Source organism: Schistocerca serialis, chromosome 9 (genome assembly GCF_023864345.2).
Source record: "Schistocerca serialis cubense isolate TAMUIC-IGC-003099 chromosome 9, iqSchSeri2.2, whole genome shotgun sequence".
Taxonomy (NCBI): domain Eukaryota; kingdom Metazoa; phylum Arthropoda; class Insecta; order Orthoptera; family Acrididae; genus Schistocerca; species Schistocerca serialis.
Window position 1 is genome coordinate 206,793,961 of NC_064646.1, and position 24,475 is coordinate 206,818,435.

The 24,475-nt window shown below is 38.9% G+C and overlaps 1 protein-coding gene across 1 annotated transcript in view; it reads left to right on the top strand.

Moving 5' to 3' along the window:
- The first annotated feature begins 592 nt into the window (after positions 1-592).
- LOC126418479 (odorant receptor Or2-like) overlaps positions 593-24,475 on the top strand; it is a 31,769-nt gene continuing 7,886 nt past the window's right edge. The window contains exons 1-2 of the mRNA XM_050085251.1: positions 593-653; positions 8,415-8,516. Coding sequence (XP_049941208.1) covers positions 597-653; positions 8,415-8,516 — 159 coding nt within the window. The 5' untranslated portion in view covers positions 593-596. The remainder of the gene's footprint in view (positions 654-8,414; positions 8,517-24,475) is intronic.

The window sequence follows — 24,475 nt, forward strand, 5'->3', positions numbered from 1 at the left end:
GTTTCCTAGTGAAAACCCTATCAAAACCTCTACAGTAGTTCCTGGATTAGCCATTACATTCATACAGGGGTTATTTTTATAATATCAATAGATGAATCAAGAACTAAACTATTTCCATAAACCACATGAAGTAAAAATTTGCATTGCAACTTGGTTGTTTATACATCTCAAATACTTAATATTTTTACACCTAGCTGTAGGATTATCTGCATTACGAAAAACATAGGCCTTACATTAACAATAAGTGACACGGAACTCGAAAATTATTACTGCAAACGAAGAATTTGGCAGGTGGTACGACAAAAAAGTTTTAACGCTTCTCTCAGTCCGAGTTGTTGCTCGTATGTAAGGCGAAAGAAAATTATGGTCATATTTTAAGGATTAAATATATTTACTACATAGCTAGGATTAGCTATATCTTCTATCGTAGTGGGTAGTTTGTTATTTTACTTCTTGAAGGTCACCAGATTTGATTACCAAGTATTAAGGTTCTTGTTTTTACTCTCTTGTAGAATGCACTGGCTCATATGGTAAACTAATTTTGCTGTTGCAGGTTCGTCAAACAGTTAGAGAAGACAATGAGCTCAATTGCAATTATGCAATTCTGCTTCAGCGTTCTCAGCATATGTGTGACATTATTTCAAGCAACATATGTAAGATCTTAATTGTAAATTGTAGTAAACAGATCGTAACATTTCTATGCACGCACTTTTAGTGGTAAATAATATTTTTGCACGTAAAAAATGCGTTTCTTGTAAGTATTTACCTATACAGCAAGCTGCAGTGTTCAATGATTCTTTTCATTCAACGATTCGTTTATTAACAAGGGCACCTGTGTCCTTATTATAGACAGACGAAATAATTCTTTTTTGCCTCATTGATTGTGACACTTTCATTTTTCATGACTGTTTATAAAGATTTTGTTCATCAGAATACTGTATTCAATGCGACTGATAAAAGGAGTGACGATGTAGAAAAAAATTTGAAACATAGGTTTCAAACAGCCAACTAGCATTTATTTTTTACATTTCATAGTTAAGAATCAACTGATGTACATACTCCGTGCCTTATACTTGCTGATGGTGGCCCGTTTGGTTTTAATTAACGTCGCGTTTGATGTGTGAACATTCTGGAAGATGAACTTCCAGAAATTTTACCAAAATACTGAAAACCTTACTAAACGCAATAACTTTATGGAGACTATATATGTTGAAAACTGGCAAATAAAATTTAAGAAAAATACAGCTAATAAAATTATAAACAGCCGACCAGTTGCAATGGATAAAGAAATTCTTTACCTAGGTTTCGACTGTTTATAATTTTATTACGTGAAACCGTTTCTGTTGTGCAGCTATGTTTAAAATATTAAAAATACAGCTTTTGTTTTTCAAATCAAATCGTAATTTATAAAAGAAGTATGACAGTTTGATGTGTTTACATAACACATTTTAAGGATATTTCCTTAAAGAATTTATTTTTAGTGAATTTTCCAATGTTGCGCAAATAAGCAGAGTAATCAGGATGTGATGAACAATAAATAATTGTCTTTAGGATTTCACATGAACTTTCACCATTTTGAATAACTACTCACATCTCAGTTTTTGATTGATGAAAAATACAGAATAAAATACATTATTAATTAATACAGTTATATACCCACCACTCTCTGTTGTAGTTTACTTATTGAAAACTGAGGGAATGGAATGATAAACTTAGAAAAAAATTACGGTTATGTGTAGTGAGTGACAAAAACTTTTACGTTAATTATATGCAGGGAATATATATATATATATATATATATATATATATATATATATATGGTTTATACACCAAGAGTAGGTGTAAATATACTTAGTATACTTAGAAAGTCTATTTGTTGTGTATCTGTCTAGTATTTTAGACAACATATATATATATATATATATATATATATATATATATATATATATATATATATATATATATGGAGTGAAAAACACCACACAGAAAAGAAGGAAGAAAGTATTTTTACTTCTTAAACTCAAAAATAATTTTACAAAGGAGTGAGGAAGTTTTTTTTATTGCATTGTATCAGTTAAACTGGACAACATACACTATGTTTACACACAGAACGTGATCAGTTATAGTGACAGAAATGTAACATTTCCAAAGGAGATGACAGAGTCGTTATCTGAAGCATAAAATCTTCGATAAAATTGCTTATAATTTATAAAGCACAAAAGAATTTCATTAGGTGTTTCTTGTCAACTTGGCTCGTTACATCATCTTGGATCTTTTAATTTCGCACACTAGCACAACTGGGCTAGTTCTGCCATCGTTGATTTTGTTTGGCTGTTGAAAGAGGGGGGCAAAGTGAGAGTGTATGACTTGAAGATACCACTGATAAAGAGTCTGCTGTCATCTTGTTGATGCCTTGCATTCAAGGTCTTTGCCTCCGCCCTTGTATCTAGGCAAACCACGCTAACACTTGCACTTTCCGTGGTTACTTAAGAGCAAAGCGTGTCAGAAGCCACATAGTTACACTACTGTTAAAGGTGAACAGTTTATGCAGGTAGATATAAGGCTCTTTGATAATTAGTTGATGTATTCTCCCCTCCCCATGCCCCCAACACCACCGTTTCCCAGAAATACACTTCACACATCTAACTCTCTACTTCCTACTGTTTAATTCAGAAATGATGTTGCTATTAAAATTATCCCAATGAAGTATCCTTTCATTCAAGTTGAAAATGCCACAGCTGTCATTTATGTTAATTTGAAAACTATTTGATAGTCTTCAGCATCACCGACGGCGCTCTTAAATTCCTGTCTTGGGTACTGTTAACCATCAATTATTGGTTCCCAGAGAATGGTTTCCACACTTTTGATACTTATCTCCTCTGAGCCTTGGTAAGTCTTCGCACACTCGGTACTCGCAAAGCAAGATTATTTTTAACTGGCTGTGACAATTGTATTGAAAGAAAAAAAACACTGACATCGAAACAAAAGGAAAGGAAGAAAACAAGATTAGGGTTTAACGTTCCATCGGCGACGTGGTCATCAGAGACAGAGCGAAAGACCGATCGAGGTCGCGCAATGCATACACATTCGGGAGGACAATGGAACAGATCCACGCTCGGCTTTTCCAGATTTATATTTCCTGTGATTTTCCTCAATCATTCCAGTGCAGTGATCATTTTTTTTGAAAAGGATCGTCCGATTTCTTTACTCATCCTTGAAACATTCCGAGCATGTGCTCCGTCTTTAATGACCTGAATGTTGACAGAACTTTAAATCCTAATCTTCCTTCTACGTAGATTGCAAGTTCGGATTAGGAAACTGAAGCTGATAGGCCATCCCCTTCTCCTTGAGCTATTTAAGGATATCATATTGTTGTTGTTGTTGTTGTGATCTTCAGTCCTGAGACTGGTTTGATGCAGCTCTCCATGCTACTCTATCCTGTGCAAGCTTCTTCATCTCCCAGTACCTGCTGCAGCCTACATCCTTCTGAATCTGCTTAGTGTATTCATCTCGTGGTCTCCCTCTACGATTTTTACCCTCCACGCCGCCCTCCAGTACTAAATTGGTGATCCCTTGATGCCTCAGAACGTGTCTTACAAACCGATCCCATCTTCTAGTCAAGTTGTGCCACAAACCCCTCTTCTCCCCAATTCTATTCAGTACCTCCTCATTAGTTATGTGATCCACCCATCTAATCATCAGCATTCTTCTGTAGCACCACATGTCGAAAGCTTCTATTCTCTTCTTGTCTAAACTATTTATCGTCCATGTTTCACTTCCATGCATGGCTACACTCCATACAAATACTTTCAGAAACGACTTCCTGACACTTAAATCAATACTCGATGTTAACAAATTTCTCTTCTTCAGAAACGCTTTCCTTGCCATTGCCAGTCTACATTTTATATCCTCTCTACTTTGACCATCATCAGTTATTTTGCTCCCCAAATAGCAAAACTCCTTTACTACTTTAAGTGTCTCATTTCCTAATCTAATTCCCTCAGCATCACCTGACTTAATTCAACTACATTCCATTATGCTCGTTTTGCTTTTGTTGATGTTCATCTTATACCATCCTTTCAAGACAATGTCCATTCCCTTCAACTGCTCTTCCAAGTCCTTTGCTGTCTCTGATAGAATTACAATGTCATCGGCGAACCTCAAAGTTTTTATTTCTTCTCCATGGATTTTAATAAGTACCCAAACTTTTCTTTTGTTTCCTTTACTGCTTGCTCAATATACAGATTGAATAGCACCGGGGAGAGGCTACAACCCTGTCTCACTCCCTTCCCAACCACTGCATCCCTTTCATGTCCCTCGACTCTTATAACTGCCATCTGGTTTCTGTACAAACTGTAAATAGCCTTTCGCTTCCTGTATTTTACCCCTGCCACCTTCAGAGTTTGAAAGAGAGTATTCCAGTCAACATTGTCAAAAGCTTTCTCTAAGTCTACAAAGGCTAAAAACATAGGTTTGCCTTTCCTTAATATATTTTCTAAGATAAGTCGTAGGGTCAGTATTGCCTCACGTGTTCCAACATTTCTACGGAACCCAAACTGATCTTCCACGAGGTCGGCTTCTACCAGTTTTTCCATTCGTCTGTAAAGAATTCGCGTTAGCATTTGAAGCTCTGACTCATTAAACTGATAGTTCGGTAATTTTCACATCTGTCAACACCTGCTTACTTTGGGATTGGAATTATTATATTCTTCTTGAAGTCTGAGGGAATTTCACCTGTCTCATACATCTTGCTCACCAGATGGTAGAGTTTTGTCAGGACTGGCTCTCCTAAGGCTGTCAGTAGTTCTAATGGAATGTTGTCTACTCCCGGGAATTTGTTTCGTCTTAAGTCTTTCAGTGTTTTGTCAAACTCGTGACGCAGTATCATGTCTCCCATTTCATCTTCATCTGCATCCTCTTCCATTTCCATAATATTGTCCTCAAGAACATCGCCCCTGTATAGACCCTCTTTATACTCCTTCCACCTTTCTGTTTTCCCCTCTTCTCTTAGAACTGGGTTTCCATCTGAGCTCTTGATATTCATACAAGTGGTTCTCTTTTCTCGCCGTCCGAAGTGGCCGTGCGGTTAAAGGCGCTGCAGTCTGGAACCGCAAGACCGCTACGTTCGCAGGTTCGAATCCTGCCTCGGGCATGGATGTTTGTGATGTCCTTAGGTTAGTTAGGTTTAAATAGTTCTAAGTTCTAGGGGACTAATGACCACAGCAGTTGAGTCCCATAGTGCTCAGAGCCATTTGAACCATTTCTCTTTTCTCCAAAGGTCTCTTTAATTTTCCTGTAGGCAGTATCTGTCTTACCCTTCGTTAGATAAGCCTCTACATCCTTACATTTGTCCTCTAGCCATCCCTGCTTAGCCATTGTGCACTTCCTGTCGATCTTGTTTTTGAGACGTTTGTATTCCTTTTTGCCTGCTTCATTTACTGCTATTCTGTATTTTCTCCTTTCATCAATTAAATTCAATATCTTTTCTGTTACCCAAGGATTTCTACTAGCCCTCTTCTTTTTATCTACTTGATCCTCTGCTGCCTTCACTATTTCATCCCTTAAAGCTACCCATTCTTCTTCTACTGTACTTTTTTCCCCCATTTCTCTCAATTGTTCCCTTATGCTCTCCCTGAAACTCTTTACAACCTCTGGTTCTTTCAGTTTATCCAGGTCCCATCTCCTTAAATTCCCACCTCTTTGCAGTTTCTTCAGTTTTAATCTACAGTTCATAACCAATAGATTGTGTTCAGAGTCCACGTCTGGCCCTGGAAATGTCTTACAATTTAAAACCTGGTTCCTAAATCTCTGTCTTACCATTACGTAATCTATCTGAAACCTTCTAATATCTCCAGGATTCTTCCATGTATACAACCTTCTTTTATGATTCTTGAACCCAGTGTTAGCTATAATTAAGTTATGCTCTGTGCAAAATTCTACCATGCAGCTTCCTCTTTCATTTCTTACCCCCAATCCATATTCACCTACTACGTTTCCTTCTCTTCCTCTTCCTACTGTCGAATTCCAGTCAGCCATGCCTATTAAATTTTCGTCTTCCTTCACTACCTGAATAATTTCTTTTATCTCGTCATACATTTCATCAATTTCTTCATCATCTGCAGAGCTAGTTGGCGTATAAACTTGTACTACTGTAGTAGGTGTGGGCTTCGTGTCTATCTTGGCTACAATAATGCGTTCACTATGGTGTTTGTAGTAGCTTACCCTCACTCCTATTTTCCATTCATTATTAAAACTACTCCAGCATTACCCCTATTTGATTTTGTGTTTATAACCCTGTATTCACCTGACCAAAATTCTTGTTCCTCCTGCCACCGAACTTCACTAATTCCCACTATATCTAACTTTAACCTATCCATTTCCCTTTTTAAATTTTCTAACCTACCTGCCCGATTAAGGGATCTGACATTCCACGCTCCGATCCGTAGAACGCCAGTTTTCTTTCTCCTGATAACGTCGTCCTCTTGAGTAGTCCCCGCCCGGAGATCCGAATGGGGGACTGTTCTACCTCCGAAATATTTTACCCAAGAGGACGCCATCATCATTTAATCACACAGTAAACCTGTATGCCCTCGGGAAAAATTGCAGCTTTAGTTTTCCCTTGCTTTCAGCCGTTCACAGTACCACAGCAGCAAGGCCGTTTTGGTTAGTGTTACAAGGCCAGATCAGTCAATCATCCAGACTGTTGCCCCTGCAACTACCGAAAAGGCTACTACCCCTCTTCAGGAACCACGCGTTTGTCTGGCATCTCAACAGATACCCCTCCGTTGTGGTTGCACCTATGGTACGGCTATCTGTATCGTTGAGGCACGCAAGCCTCCCCATCAACGGCAAGGTCCATGGTTCATGGGGGGGGGGGGGGGGGGGGGGTGGGGGGAAGATATAATGGAAAATGTAAATTCGGATGACCAGAAGAAGATTTGAACCTCTGTCTACCCGAATGCGATCCAGAGCCCTACCCATGCGTTGTCTTACTCAGTGCCATCTGCATAAAGAAGAAAAATTTGATGTTACGTTCTGCAGACATTCTAAGGAAGGAATTTTTGCATTGCGGATGATCCGGTAGAGAAATAGTGGAAGTTCGCTGCTCTAACTCGTTTGGGCAATTTTCTGATCATCTAAGTAAAAAACTGACCTTTTATTCTGTGCATAAAAGGGCTAGCGGTTAATCTGGATTTTATGTAACATGCAGCTCACACATATCTGTAGATGGAAGCAAAAGAATGTAAAATCTTGAAAGATAGCGGACAGGAAAGCTGTCGTTCATGAACCTAGTTTCAGGCAGTGATGTAAAAGACACCATAAAAGATAAACTGCGAAGCGGCACATTACATACTACTTCGTCCCAAGGCGGATCAGTCCCAGATTCAAGAAAGACTACGAGCAATATGCTGAAATTGCTGGCAGTTATACTCAACATTAAATGAAGATAAACACTCCGGAAATGGAGGTATTAGAGTTAGATAGGACTGATCACTGGAAACCCATAAACACTAGCATTCGGAAAGTTCAGAATTGGAAAGGTAATTAAATTTTATCATTTAGTGAGTACGATAATTGAAGACAACAAGTTCACTCATAGGTAGTTAAACCTGCTAACTGTGAATTACTGTAGCATCGAATAAAAAGTGTCTTTTACTAAGGCTTTTGCCTCCAGTATGGCACTTTTTTAATGTGTGTCCTGTAAGACAGGTAAAAGTGTCATACAACAATTAGAATCTACAGAAATGTTGATGTACTGGAGAATCGCCTGAATAATCAGGATCTTCAGAAAGAAAGAAATAATAACGTTCTGAAAGTATAAATAATGAAAGAGAACTCGACAGTAGTCAAACAAAGTAAAAGAAAAAGACAAAACGTCTGAGCCATGTACAGCGGCATAATAAGTGGATAACGAACAGTTTTGAAGACAAAATTCGAAATGGAAGGGGCAGAGGCGGACCAACGGAACAGTTATTTGAAGACCTGAAGACGATACTAAGAATACTGTTACGGTTCAGAGCTTTTAATGTGAACTATGATTTGTTTCCACGACAGCTCATTCTGATGTCAGTTCAATACCCCTGCATTTAACTACGTAATGCTGGAAGATCGATTCTTACCTCATAATACGATCATAGGTTCCTACTAGGCAAAACTGTATTTTATCATTGTCTACATCTCAACTCGGATTGCAAAAACAGATATTATAGAAATACATTAAATCATTCACTGTTGTACAGTGCTTAATATAAGTTCATCTCATACTTTCTTGCCAAGTGAGCTTTTTTAGAAAAATTTAGTTTCACTTTTATCTTATTTATGTGTGTCTCACATACATGTTAATCTAATTCAGTAACTGCCGTTTTCGCCTTCTAACCGTTTATATTTGTGGCTACATAATTTATTTGTTACAGAGCACGGATTTCAGCTCAGTGCTAAAATGCGCCTGTTTTCTTCCTGTACCCACTGGTCAGATCTTCTTGTATTGCTGGGGAGCACACAACATTACCGAACAGGTGGGTACAACTTGGGGTTTGGAAACGGGAGCCCATGATGTTCAACAGCAGATGTTCATAAGTACAACAACAATCCTCTGTCGGTAGACTAGTTTCATGGGGTCCGTTCACAACATTAGGTGTGAAACTGCGGGCCACGGACAGCATGTGGCCCAATGAAGTGTTCTTGCAGCCTGCAGTTCTCCTATAGGGACACTCTCATGGGTTAATAAATGGTACTGATGAAACACGGAGAGTTTGTAGAGGGGCGAAACAATGGAAAACGGTTTTTTCTTGTTTGTGCCCAGTTTCACGTTCACGGGGTAAATCACAGCCTAAAAGATAATTTGGCACGTTAGGTTTAGACGGAATATCTTCCAAATGATAAAGTATAAAAAAATATTTTCATATAAAAGTTGATAAGTAATCAACATTCTTGAAAACCGTGTAATAACTTTTGCAATAATATTAAATTTTGCAAAATATCGCACCACCATTAAGTAGTTCCGGAAAACGAAAACTTCTGTTACAACATAAATTGAAGAAGCTACCAAGTCACATGTATCCATATATATTAAAGCTGATTTCTGCAATACCACTTTGTAAAATATGCTTCACACAATTTCATGTCAGGTTATTCTCAACGTACCTCGATAAAATATCTAATCATTCATTATTTTTCTAATTGTTTATTTAACTTGTATCTGTTTTACATTGTAAATTATGACTTTACATTTTACATTCCGTTTCTTTTGTTTTTAATTTACCATAGCATATATGTGTATTTGTTAAACGAAAATAATAAGTAACCCTTTATTACAATACAAAATCATTACAATAAGGATGATGTGAAAAGAAATGGTTAAAGCATAACGTTTTCTACTCAATGCACATAAAATTAACCTAATTTCTTCACAAGGGCGCCCATATCTGGGGGGTAAGCTGTGGCTGTAGATACCCCTAGTTCTCAGGAAAAAGAAAAAAAAATGGTGTAGTCAGTTATTTTTCTTTCAAGTGAATGATTTATAAGTCGGTTTCCTCAGGTTTTTAACGAGGCCATAACTGGAAGTTTTTTGTGACTATCTACAAGTCGGCAAATCGTAGTTAGTCTCCTCAAACACTGAAAATACTCCTTATTCGCAGGAGACTATCCGATGGGCGCCCTTGCGACTTGGTGCTCCAACACTTAAAATATAACGGAAGTGATCTTTGTTGGGTGCAGTTCTAATAATAAAAAAACAAATGGTGTGATTGAGTACTTAAAATTCCACAAATAAAATGTTGTTCAATAGGCTACAATATTTATTATTTATGTCACTAACTGGTTTTCTGCTGTTACACAGTCATCAAGTACAGAGATAAGCATGTGGTGTAGTGAAAGTTGACTGAACAAGGTAATTTTTTTAACACAATGAGAGAAATTATAGTAACTGAAATAATGGAAAATGGAGCATGTGAGTAAGAGGGGTAATTTAGAACATGGCCATGATGGGATTATGATTCGAATCTACAGTTGTAAGTAGCAAGTAAGGCAACTGAGTCTGGTCATTCAGTACTAAGCTTGGGCTGATCAACATAAGTATATTAATTTTCATTATTTCAAAATAGTTGAACTTCCTTGCCTGTGAAAGGGCTGTAATACGTTTTGTTTTACCTTGTAACTAAAGACTCCTTTAAGCAGGTGATACAAGTTTTCCTAAACGTGGAATTGTGCACTGTTTATTGCATTCTTGAGGTTTTGGTTCGAGAACAAGGTAAAGAAAAGAGCGCACATCTTATTTCTGCTAGGTGTACATTATGGGATCCACAAAGGTGGGTGGGTAGCCATTGTTTGACGTTGTTTGTCTGATATATTACATTTGTTGCTGTTTAAATTAGTTGTTGAGAAAAAACCTACAACTAATGTAAACAACAACATTCAAAATATGAATGTTAACTGCCATCAGAAATGTTGGTTCAAAACCGATAGTTCGTGTAAACAAATAGCATTGTTAACGATCACTGGATGCTTTTTTTTCTTCTTTGCAAGAATCAATTTGCAAAAACTTTCTTCTTGGCACAGGATCTGTTATTTTACTGGTATGATATTTAGAACGTTCTTAATAACGTATTATTTTCTGATGTGTTTCATTATTTTTTTGCAGTGGAGGGGTTAGCGGGACAAATCTGGGGCACCAGGATATCTTCGCTTTTTTTGAGATACAAATCAGTTATGTACAAATAGAAATAAAATATTTTTTCATTCTCCTAACAAATGTGAGATTTGACACTTACAGTGTTCACAATTTCCCCTCTTCATAAGGATTCGAAAACACACGAACATGTTCAAATGTGGTACATATTTTTAACAAGGAATATGAAATTAAATTAATATTAGAAAATGGCTGAAACTGAGATTTCGAGGAACCGAGTCAAAGGAATACTTTTGACCTGCCAAACAAGATGAGATCTGCAGAGAAATAGTATTTGATGAAGGAGACATTATTTCTGAGAGCTGAGGAAGTAGTCAAAGATAACAAAAAGTGAAGAGTAAAAATAACGAACCTACACAAGTCATTGAGGACAGAAAAGTATTAGAGGAAACTCAGAAGTACCGCAAGTTATCGGCGTTGATACAGAGGAGCTGCTGAAGGCACAAAAATAATTGCATCAATGAAACATGCGGAAGAATTGAGAAACTCTGGGAACGCAATGAGACCACATGCATGTTCAATGAAATGAACAAAGTAACAAGATGCTTCAACCAAGAACATACGTTACAGAAGACGAAGATGACACGTCTGTAACAAACATAGAATTAGCTGCTGATAGGTGGAGAATGTAAAAAGTTGTACATGAATAAAAATGGAAAAGTTGGCCGAGGAAAAACATTCCAGTAGAGAAGGACTCTAACATCTTAAAAGAAGAAGTCAGAAAAGCTATAGCTAAACAAAAAATAACAAGCTACCTGGAAAAACCTTATTACTGCTGAACTGATCAATATATCCGGAGATTTTGATTTGAAAATCTAGCGTGAAATATATAACAGCATATGGAATAACAGAACATGGATAGAGGACTGAGCCATGTGAGTAATGATTCTCTTTCATAAGAAAGGAAACGAACAGCTTTGTGAGAACCATTCCATTAACTTCATATGCCAACAAAATTTTCTAAATGTCATCCATGAATGCCTGAGAACATACTTATATAACAAAATATCACCAGAGCAAGCTGGGTTTATACATAATAAAGGAACATGAAAACAGATTCCCGGTGTCAAACAGCAACCGAAAAATGTAGGGAATTTAGTACCCCATCAGCTCTTCGTTTCTCGGACTAGAGCAAGGCCTTCGATTGTGTTCGATGGAAAGAACTTCGGAGCATCCTAGCAGAAACGGGTGTTCCTGATCATCTTATTATTCTTATCAGAAATCTGTTCTCTGATAGTAGGTAGTAATCAGACTAGATAAAACTGTTTCAGATCGATTTGAACCATGTAAAGGAGCTAGACAGAGGTGCATTTTATAGCCAGTTCTATTTGCCATCTACGGAGAATGTGTTATGAGAGAAGGTCTTCGTGGCTGGACTGGTCGGATCCGAATTGGAGGATGTAGAATCAGTAATTTAAATTTTTCTAGTGGCACCACAACGCGCACAGTGTCACAAGTGGAAATGAAGAAATTACTGGATAGAGTTAAGAGAGAAACCAAGAACTTTGGATTGTCAGTTAATAAGAAAAAGCCCAAGGTGACGATTACTGATAGAGGTGAGTGACTACCACCTACTATCAGAATGTGAAGAAGTCGATCGTTTTGTCTACCTAGGTCCGGTGGTTGAGAAAGACGATGACTCTACACAGGGAACACTATGTAAGATTGTTCTGGGTAGATATGCTGTATCGAAGCTGGCATTAACATGGAAAGACTAAGCCCTAACCAGACTTACTAAATTGAGAGTGCTGAAATGTTTGGTGTTTCCAGTTAGGGTGCTGAAACAGACAATAACTGAAGGGAACCGCAAAACAATTGATTCTTTTGAGATTTGAACATGTAGAGAACTGCTGAGAATATCGTGGATGGATAAACGGATCAAGAAATCAATCCTTCAAGAACTCAGGACGGAGAAAATGTTGTCCAGTATTGGTAATCCTGCAGTTCTTTGGGCACATAATTTGACGATAGGAGGATTTGGATGAGATGATCATCTAAGGCAAAGTCGAAGGGAAGAGATTACAGGGAAGACCACCGAGACGATAGACGTACCAAATAAAGGAGAAGGCAACTATAAAGGGTGCTAGGAAAGTTTTACAATATCACGCAAAAATAAGTCGCAGGAGGCTGATTGTCGCTGTGTTCTGAGAATAGTTCGTAATTGCACTGTAGCCGCTGTGCCAGACCTATGGGCGATGTCGTTTACTAGCAGTGTTAGTTTGAAGTGTTTGCTAAGGCATCGTGGTCATGAAGTGAGATTCGGGCAGTTTTGCGGTACAACTTGGCCCGTGGTTTAAGCAAAGATAAGTGCTTTGAAGAAATGAATCTTGCACTCTGTGATGTGTGTCCACATTGTACTGCTATATTCAGGTGGTACAGAGATTTCCGAAGAGGACGGGAAGGCCACGACCATGTGTTACGGAGGAAAACATCGATGCTGTGAGGAAAATGTTAGGCGAAGACAAAAAAATGGTTCAAATGGCTCTGAGCACTATGGGACTTTAATTTCTGAGGTCATCAGTCCCCTAGAACTTAAAACTACTTAAACCTAACTAACCTAAGGACATCACACATCCATGCCCGAGGCAGAATTCGAACCTGCAACCGTAGCGGTCGCGCGGTTCCAGACTGTAGCGCCTAGAACCGCTCGGCCACTCTGGCCGGCTAGGCGAAGACACGCGAGTGACCTATAAGCAGACAGAGGATACGCTAGGGCTAAATGCATCAGCAATTCGTTCAATTTTGCATGATCATTTGCAAGTAAAGAAACTTTGTCTCTGGGTGCCGCATAGACCGATGGAAGAGCAGATGTCACGACGTGTGACTTGGTGCTGGGAGATGTTAAAGAAGTTTTCTGAGGGACAATCTCAGTATGTGAATAACATCGTGACAGATGACGAGATTTTTCTGTACTATTGTGACTTGCCGACTGAGACTAAAGAAAAACTTTGGGTCTCTGAAGACGACGACAAACCCGGAGCTGTCAGAAAATTCCGACCAGTAAAGAAGAAAAACAAAGCTGTCTTTTTTTTTCAAATCGAATGGAATTGTGGAACTTGGTGTTTTGGACACACAGAAGACGGTCACAGCTAAGTGGTACATTGGGCAGTCCTTGCCCAGTTTTCCAGTCTTTGAAGAAACTTCCAGCGAAGTCAAGTATGGATACTTGGTTCCTTAAACACGACAACGCTCCAGCTCACCACGCCAAAGCATGCACCAAGTACTTGCATGGTACAAGACTGAAACGTCTTGAGCACCCTGCTTACAGTCCAGACCTTGCTCGTTGTGACTTTGCACTGTTCCCACATGTGAAAATGAAGCTGAAAGGAGTCCAATACCCTATTCTTCTATTTTGAAACTTACAGTAAGCGTCCTAAGTATATTTTCAATTTAAATGAAAGAATTCTTTAAGCTGCTTTTTAATAGATCGAGGATTCAAGCTATGCAATAAGGTACGTTTGTAAATTTTGCACTGTCTTTCAGAACACATAAGCAAGAATAAAGATGTGCGATTTACAGTATTCTGTGAAGGTGTTTCTTACCTTTGCTTTTTATCTTTTCTTTTTAAAACTTAATACACAATTAAATGTGCTACACTGACGAGTCTTAAATTGTTAATTTTTATTAATTGTTTTGTTTTGTCTTATGATAGAGCAATCTCTTTTACACTGCTTTGATGTACTAGACCATGACTTGTTTACATGTCGCGTTACTACATGAAATGTGTTTCCCACGACGTTCTTGCATTTTGCGTTTGTTTTACTACACTATTGACAAAATGCATTTTGCGGCACCGGATGTGTGTGAGTTCAGAATAATTTGTTGTTATTTGTACAACCATTGAGCGCGTAATTTGTAATACAACACTTGCATGTTTTTATTGTTGATGCCAGTTTTCCAGTCCAACATGGACCTGAAGATGATCTCTAGTACAGTTTGAAACCAATAATCGGTAATAAGTAATTTTATTGCAGATGTTGTTTGTTTATTCATTATAACAGAAGAGATCGTGATTTTTAAGACGTGGCGTCAATCATGAAAAACCCATTACGAAAAAAAGATCTACGTGCATTCCAGAACAATTTCGCCATATCTCCTCAGTTAGTGAACTGGATGTGCTGTTGGGCTGGGTTGTTTGGGGGAGGAGACCAGACAGTGAGGTCATCGGTCTCACCGGATTAGGGAAGGACGGGGAAGGAAGTCGGCCGTGCACTTTCAAAGGAACCATCCCGGCATTTCCTGGAGCGATTTAGGGAAATCACCGAAAACCTACATCAAGATGGTCGGACGTGGGATTGAACCGTCGTCCTCCATAATGCGAGTCCAGTCGTGCTGTTGGGTAATATCTACATCTACATGGATATTCTGTAAACCACATTTAAGTTCCTGGCAGAGGTTCATTGAACCACCTTCACAACTCTCTATTATTCCAATCTCGTATAGCGCGCGGAAAGAATGAACACTTGTATCTTTCCGTACGAGTGGCCGTGCGGTTAAAGGCGCTGCAGTCTGGAACCGCAAGACCGCTACGGCCGCAGGTTCGAATCCTGCCTCGGGCATGGATGTTTGTGATGTCCTCAGGTTAGTTAGGTTTAACTAGTTCTAAGTTCTAGGAGACTAATGATCTCAGCAGTTGCGTCCCATAGTGCTCAGAGCCATTTGAACCATTTTTTTCCGTACAAGTTCTGATTTCCCTTATTTATCTTGGTGATCGTTCCTCCCTATGTATGTCTGAGTCACCAAAATATTTTCGCATTCGGAGGAGAAACTTGGTGATTGGAATTTCGTGAGAAGATTCCGTCGCAACGAAAAACGCCTTTCTTTTAATGGTGTCCAGCCCAAATCCTGAATCATTTATGTGACACTCTTTCCCATATTTCGCGATAATACAATACGTGCTGCCTTTCTTTGAACTTTTTCGATGTACTCCGTCAGTCCTATCTGGTAAGGATCCCAAACCGAGCAGCAGTATTCTAAAAGAGGACGCACAAGCGTAGTATAGGCAGTCTCCTTAGTAGGTCTGTTACATTTTCTAAGCGTCTTGCCAATAAGACGCAGTCTTTGGTTAGCCTTCCCAACAACATTTTCTATGTGTTCCTTCCAATTTAAATTGTTCGTTATTTTAATGCCTAGGTATTTAGTTGAATTTACGGCTTTTAGATTAGACTGATTTATCGTGTAACCGAAGTTTAACGAGTTCCTTTTAGCACTCATGATGATGACCTCACACTTTTCGTTATTTAGGGTCAACTGCCAGTTTTCGCACCATTCAGATATCTTTTCTAAATCGTTTTGCAGTTTGTTTTGATCTTCTGATGACTTTATTAGTCGATAAACGACAGCGACATCCGCAAAGAACCGAATACGGCTGCTCAGATTGTCTACAAAATAGTTTATATTCATAAGGAACAGCAAAGGGCCTATAACACTACCTTGGGGAACGCCAGAAATCACTGGCTTGATTTTCCGTCAGTTACTAGGAACTGTGACCTCTCTGACAGGAAATGACAAATCCAGTCACATAACTGAGACGATATTCCATAAGCACGTAATTTCACTACGAGCCGCTTGTGTGGTACAGTGTCAAAAGCCTCCCGTAAATCCAGAAATACAGAATCGATCTGAAATCCCTTGTCAATAGTACTCAACACTTCAAGTGAATAAAGAGGTAGTTGTGTTTCACAGGAACGATGTTTTCTAAACCCATGTTGACTGTGTGTCAATAGACCGTTTTCTTCGAGGTAATTCATAATGTTCGAACACAATATATGTTCTAAAATCGTGCTGCATATTGACGTTAACGATATAGGCCTGTAATTTTGTGGATTTCTCCTAAAACCTTTCTTGAATATTGGTGTGACCTGTGCAACCTTCCAGTCTTTGGATACGGATCTTTCGTCTAGCGAACGATTGTATATGATTGTTAAATATGGAGCTAATGCATCAGCATACTCAGAAAGGAACCTAATTGGTATACAGTCTGGATCAGAAGACTTGCTTTTATTAAGTGATTTAAGTTGCTTCACTACTCCGAGGATATTTACTTCTGCGTTAGTCATGTTGGGAGCTGTTCTCCGTTCGAGTTCTGGAATATTTACTTCGTCTTCTTTTGTGAAGGCATTTCGGAAGGCTGTGTTTAGTAACTCTGCTTTGACAGCACTGTCTTCGATAGTATCTCCATTGCTATCGTGCAGAGAAGGCATTGATTGTTTCTTGCCGCTAACATAATTCACATACGACCAGAACCTCTTTGGATTTTCTGCCAGATTTCGAGACGAAGATTTGTTTTAGAAACTATTATAGGCATCTCGCACTGAAGTCCGCGCTAAATTTGAAGCTTCTGTAAAAGATCACCAATCTTCGGAATTTTGCGTCTCTTAGGATTTGGCTTGTTTTTTTCGTTGTTTCTGCATCAATGTTCTAACCCGTTTTGTGTACCAAGGAGGATCAGCTCCGTCGTTTGTTAATTTATTTGGTATAAATCTCTCAATTGATGCCGATACTACTTCCTTGAATTTAAGCCACATCTGGTCTACACTTAATTTGAAATGAGTGGAGATTGTCTCTCAGGAAGGTGTCAAGTGAATTTTTGTCTGCTTTTTTGAATATGTATGTTTTTCGCTTATTTTTCGAGGATTTGGGGATTACAGTATTCAATCTCGCAACGACAACCGTGTGTTCACTATAGAGTGCTGCAACGCTCGATGTTTGACCGGTCGCGGCTCGCCTGTTGACAGGCGGACCGAGCCGCTCGTGTCCGGCCCCACACGACTCGGCTCGGTCACGTACTCGCCCCATGTCTGTTGTCCGGATTCCGGACACGCGGATAACCGAGCATGACCGGTCACCGCTGACATCTCACCTCGCCTCGCCCCGGCTCGCTCCACTGCACTGTACAAATCCAACGCCTCTCTCTCTCTCTCTCTCTCTCTCTCTCTCTCTCTCTCTCACACACACACAATTTTGTTGTAAATAAAACATTGTTCATAAGAAACCAATCTGTGTTAATGTAATGTGTTGTAAGCGTCAAATAGTGCATCTGATTATGCGAATCAGTCCACATATCAACTGTCGCAGCACATGCTTTATTAATAACTTCCGCAATAACAGAAGGCATTATGCTGTATCGTATTGCATTAACTTGTTCTTTGACATGTCTGCTTATAGTAGAGAGATATGGCATGACATCTGCCACGTTAACTTCCCCATAATGCGCACCTAGATGTATTAATTCTTGGCCTAGTTCTCTGAAACCTTCACCAGAAACAGCATTAAAAGGTCTCATATCTTTAGCACACATTGCAACACACTTTGCTGTAATACTATTTTTTATTACTGCCGGTATTCCTGAAGGAGCTGTATCTTTGAGAGGTTTCTTACAACTGTGTTTCTTTAAATGAGCGGTTCCCGATTGGAAACACAATAATGTGGAGTAGTTTATGCACGATACGTACCCAGTAGACGCACTGTTTTCATCTACAACCAACAAAAATGTGCTCCGTACTTGGCTTTTTAGACCTTCCCGTCTCTTCAATGTGTAAACATTGGTTTCAATCTTACGTCTTACTGCACTGGCTTCCTCGCACTGCGTGATTACAGAGAGAGAGACACACCACAAATGAGAAGCCCGTACTGGCTGCAGTCTCACACGGATAATGACACGTGTAATGTGTTTGAAGTTACGTGCTACTTACTCGGCCACGGCTTCTATGCTTGCTCACTAGAAATAGTGCGGGCAGCCTATCCAGTTAGGGTGTGCTCGCCCCATCTCGTATTTTGTGCTCGCTTACTCGGTCATGCTGGACTCTAGTTCACTAATCCCTGATTCGGTTTTGACGCTCGTTATTAACTCAGGATCATTTGTTGCTTAGAGGTCAAGTGTGTTTTGATAACCGTAGTCTAAGATTCACCCCTTGTGCATTATCGCCACTGACATACAAAACAAACGTAGTAGTCCCTCCTCAACCCATAATAATCCTTCTGGATGAAGAACGATTGGATTGTCACTGTCCAGAAAGATGTTCGCTTTCTCGTGTCTCAATCCCCCTCCGACGCCTGTAGAGACACACAATATCGAAACAATTATGTTTCATTTTAGAAGATGATAATATTGAAGTAAGAAACTATAGCACATTCTCGCTGTGGTGATTCATATGCTCTTATGCAAAGTTAAAAATGTTCTTCGACATAAACTATAGCACATTCTCGCTGTGGTGATTCACATGCTCTTATGCAAAGTTAAAAATGTTCTTCGACATCTTGTATCGTCAGTGTTACGTAAGTGCCGAACGAAACACGATGATGTAGTGCATTCTGTGATTTTACCACAGCTTACTGTGTTACAAAGCATTAATTCAATTTGAATTCTGGAAATCTGAAATCCGTAGAAATTTGCTGCCTACTACAGTAGTTGCATGAGAACATTAAAGTAAACGAAAGAGGTGTGAGGAAGTGGTGTGAAATATTCAGCAGTCGTTGAACAAATCTGTGCAACGAAATTTCATTGCACGTATGATTTGAAGAATAAAGTGGAAAACAAAGTCATGCTCGACATATTTCCATGAAACTGGAGGAGTTCTCAGACTAGAAATGATTTGGAAATGATAACGAGGTGAAGAATGCAGCGACAAAGTGTCTAAATGTAATGGTGGCAGTTAACTGGTATGCAAAAATTATGAACTCCTGGACAGATACGACAAATGATTCAACATCCCAAGTAATTATGTGGGGATATACATTACGCTTCAGTTGTTCAGGTGACATGTTTTTTGTCAATAAAGTTTTGCGTATCTGCTACTTTTAATGTTTCATAACAAAATTTTTAAGATTCGATTAACCAAATTTCATCATTTCAAGTGAAACACTTCATACGTTTATGGTATTCACAGTTGTAAAGCAATGATTTTCGAAAAATATGTTAAGTGGCGTAGGACGTCAAACGGGCCATCTTGGAGCAGGAGAGACACCACAGGACATATTAATTGCCGGCCGGAGTGGCTGTGCGGTTATAGGCGCTACAGTCTGGAACCGCGTGACCGCTACGGTCACAGGTTCGAATCCTGCCTCGGGCATGGATGTGTGTGATGTCCTTAGGTTAGTTAGGTTTAAGTAGTTCTAAGTTCTAGGGGACTGATGACCACAGTAGTTAAGTCCCATGGTGCTCAGAGCCATTTGAACCATTTTTGAACATATTAATTTCCACTCTCTATACTTTTACGAATAAATTCATAAAACTTTGTCAGCATGGCCCAGAAGGATTCAGGATTCACAATCATAGCAGTGGAAGTTCAAAACAATAACAAAATAATTTCTTTTTACATGTGGAAGTTCATCATTATTTCACTTCTATTGGCTGCGTTTGTTGTTATAGGTACACATTTCTTCATAAGTAAGAGAGATTCTTCGATAAATTTTGCACAGCATACAAACGCCACTTACAGGTGTATGAAACTCTAGAAATTATTTAATTTATGAAAAAATGAATGTTCTGTTACATTTTATACTTCATGTTTAGAATAAAACTCAAAATTTATAGTTAATTATCTCAGTTTTTACAACTGTTTTTAATAGATTTGGAAAATTCTAGAGTTTCATTCACCTGTAAGTATGGTTTGTATGCTGTGCAAAATTCATCGAAGAATCTCCTTACTTATGAAGAAAAGTGTACCTATAGCAACAAATGCAGCCAATGGTAAGTGAAAAAAGGTGAAATACAAATGTAAAAAAATAAATTATTTTCTTATATTTTTGAACTTCCACCACTATAAATGTAAATCCTGAATCCTTTCTGGTCATTCTGACAAAGTTTTATGAATTTATTTTTAAAAGCATAGACTGTGGAAATTAAAAATTTCTGTGGTGTCTCTCCTGCTCCAAGACGTCCCGTTTGACGTCCTACCCACCTTAAAAGCAACAGTCCCGCTGCCCATCCAGGGTCAGTGGAACCAGACTCAAAGTGGTTAGCACACTGGACTCGCATTCGGGAGGACGACGGTTCAATCCCGTCTCCGGCCATCCTGATTTAGGTTTTCCGTGATTTCCCTAAATCGTTTCAGGCAAATGCCGGGATGGTTCCTTTGAAAGGGCACGGCCGATTTCCTTCCCCATCCTTCCCTAACCCGGGCTTGCGCTCCGTCTCTAATGACCTGGTTGTCGACAGGACGTTAAACACCACTAACCTAACCTAACCTAACCTAACCAGACTCAAATGTGTTAAAACTATTCTTGTGAGCTGGACTGCATGAATACCTGCAAGTTATTCTCTGAGACTCTGACTTCCTACATCAGACTTAATGTCAATAATTGTCCAATATGTTTTTAGTCTTGAACTGAATGAAACGGTTTACTTTATATTTCCAAATTAACTGAAACTTATTTTTCTTTCATTTTTACATCACAAAAACTCATGGTATTTGAACTAGTAGTATGACTTTTGTTAAGAGATTACAGCAAAAGGACATATGGTCAGTTTTGTAGTGTACCATTCATTTAGAATATTTAGGTTTTTAGAGATTTTGTTGATTGCATTTTCAGCGTGATATGAAACATGAAGCTAGGTTACAAATAAGATATACAGCAGTTACAAAACTGCATTTTTAAAATCGGAATCTACAACAAAATTTTGTAAACATCAACTAACCACATGCAGGCTGTAAATTCATAAATTAGTTTATTAAACAAAAGACGTTGTCAAACAAAAACGATTTCAGTTGATTTTTAGAGGATGCTCTGTCCACCAGTCCCTTTAATTCAGAAGGGAGTTCTTCAGAACTTTCAGTGGCTGCATAATTTACTCTTTTCCGTGAAAGAATAAGGTTAAGTTCTAGATACTAGAGACTACTTTCGTTCCGACAATAATGTTTATGAATTCTACAAATATTTCCGAATGTTGCTTGTTCTTCACAAGAAACTTCATAAGAGAGTAAACATACTGTCGTAGTGTTGTCAGTATAGTTCCAAGCACTATGGGACCTAACATCTGAGGTCATCAGTCCCCTAAGGACATCACACACATCCATGCCCGATGCAGGATTCGAACCTGCGACCGTAGCAGCCGGGAGGTTCCGGACTGAAGCGCCTAGAACCGCTTGGCCACAGCGGCCGGCGTTGTCAGTATGGATAGGTTTTAGATATCTACCTATGTGACCGGGATAAGTCATCATCCCAGCATTTGCTGCACAGGGCACCCTCTTGCCCTGGAAATGCGAAATCATTTCCAAAGGCGGAAGAACCAGCTGATGGTCAACGGCATAGGATGTGGAAGGCAACGGGAAACCACCACATTAAAGATCTACAGTTATCCCAAGCATCAGCAGTAAACCATGTCATTATCTTCTGTAAAATTTTCTGGAGATAAAATAGTCCCCCCAATCAGATCTCTGGGTGGGGACTGCAAAAGGTACAGACAACTTGAAGGAAAAGAATCCCAATTTTAACATAGCCACTTGGAATGTGAGAACACTGCTTCAGTGTAGCAAGGTAGAAAATGTAAAACTTGAAATGGGACGACTGGAAATCGATATCATAAGCATATCGGAGATGAGATGGCTCCAACCAGGTGATTTCTAGTCTGGAGAATACAGAGTCATTCATACCAGAACTGACCAAGATAGACCAAGAATGGGAGAAGTTGGAATAATTTTGAGGAAAAACTATGGCTTATTGTCAAGGGATATGTGCAATATAGCTCTCGAATAATACTGGTCAAACTTGAAACTAAACCACACTCTGATAATACAAATATACATGCCAACATCCAAAGAAGAAGATGCAGTCATTCACGAACTATACCAAGAAATAAGTAATGGGATGAGAAATGTTAAGGGAGATGGAAACCTGGTTGCCATGGGGGCCTGGAACGCAATTGTGGGTGAAGAACTGGAGGAAGGAATTGTTGGCAAATATGGACTTGGAAGAAGAAATGAAAGAGGAGATCTACTTATCGAGTTCTGCTCAAGGAACTAATTAGTTGTTCCAAACACATTTTTCCAACATCACAAACGAAGAAGATACACATGGAAGGCCCCTGGAGACCTGAGGAGACAACAGATTGATTACATTCTAGTGAAAGCACGTTTTAGGAACCAGATAAAAGATTGCAGGCGCTATCCATCTGCAGTCATAGGCAGTGATCATAACCTGGTCCTGATGAAAAGTACACTGAGATCCAAACGTTTGAAGAAGCAACCAGCAAAACTTAAATGGGAACTAGAAAAACTGAAAACTAATGGACTGGGAAAGCGCTGTGCTCATGAAACAGACAACCTAGCTAAGAATTTTCGACATGGTGGAGTAAATGAAGACTGGGATCAAATTAAATCTGTTATATACAAAGCAGCAGAAAAGACAGTTGGAAGAATTCAACCCAAAAACAAGAGGAAATGGATTCCAGCTGCTATTATTGAGCTTATAGATAAAAGGAGATTACACAAAAATGCAACGGATGAACAAGGAAAAGCTGAATACAGAAGACTAAGGAATTTAGTTAGTAGAGAAGCTAGGAAAGCAAAAGAAAATGTTCTTGGAGAAATGTGCAGAGAAGTGGAAGAAAATATGCAAAAGAGAAGAACAGATGTAGCCTACAGAACAGCAAATCGTAAAACAACACTCTGAGGCACAATAGAAAATAAAGAGAGGAAAATGCTGTTTGATGAAGATAGGGTGAAGAGATGAAAGAATACATAGAAGAGTTGTAGGCCGGAACACATCTTTCGGAGGAAGTAATGGGAAGAGAAGGGAAAGTAGACGAAGATGACAAGGGAGATGACATTCTGCAAGAAGAATTTGACAGAGCTCTAAAAGAACTACGTGACAACAAAGCAATGGGTATTGATGACAGCCCTGCAGAACTAATAATGAATGCTGGTGACAGCATGAAAATAGTGCTGCTTAAACTTATTAGGTCCATTTATAACACAGGAGAGATACCGGCAGACTTCCAGAAATGTATCATTGTTCCTATATCAAAGAAGGCAGCAGCTACAAAATGTGAACAGTACCGAACTCTAAGCCTAATATCACATGCATCAAAAATTCTCATAAAAATAGTTCTGAAGAGAATAGAAGAGAAGGTGGAGGATATGCTGAGTGAAGATCAGTTTGGTTTCAGAAGATTCTGCCACTGAGACTTGTTATCGAAAAGCAATTACAGAAACATAAACCAACTTATATTGCCTTTGTATACATGGAAAAGGCATTTGATAACGTTATGTGGCAAGAGATGTTCAGAGTGCTGAGGAAAAGTGGAATAAAGTACAAAGACATCCGTGTGATACTCAGTTTCTATAAGAATGAGGTGCCAGTGATTAGGAACTGTCACCATGAACAAGAAGCAAATATTAGAAAAGTGGTAAGGCAAGGATGTGCTCTCTCTTCTCTTATATTCAATGCTTACATACAGGAAGCTATAGACCAAGTTCGAGAAACTACTAACGTGGGGCTCAAAATTAATGGGCAGAAAATAGACATGTTACGTTATGCAGATGATATTGCTATAGTCACGGAGACAAAAGAAGATCTAGAGCAAGTCCTCTGAACAATGAAAAAAATTCTATGCATTCTATGGAATGGGAATAAACAAGAAAAAGACTAAAGTAAAGGTATGCAGTACAGAAGCAGAATATGAAGTTCTGAGAATGAGAATTGGAAGAGAGGAGATGGAAGTGATAGAGGAATTTAGTTACCTGGAAAGCAAAATCACAAGAGATCGTAGAAGCCGGAAAGAAATTGCGACCAGAATACAAAAGGCCAAAATTGCATTTAATCGGAGAAGGTACTCACCAGCAACAA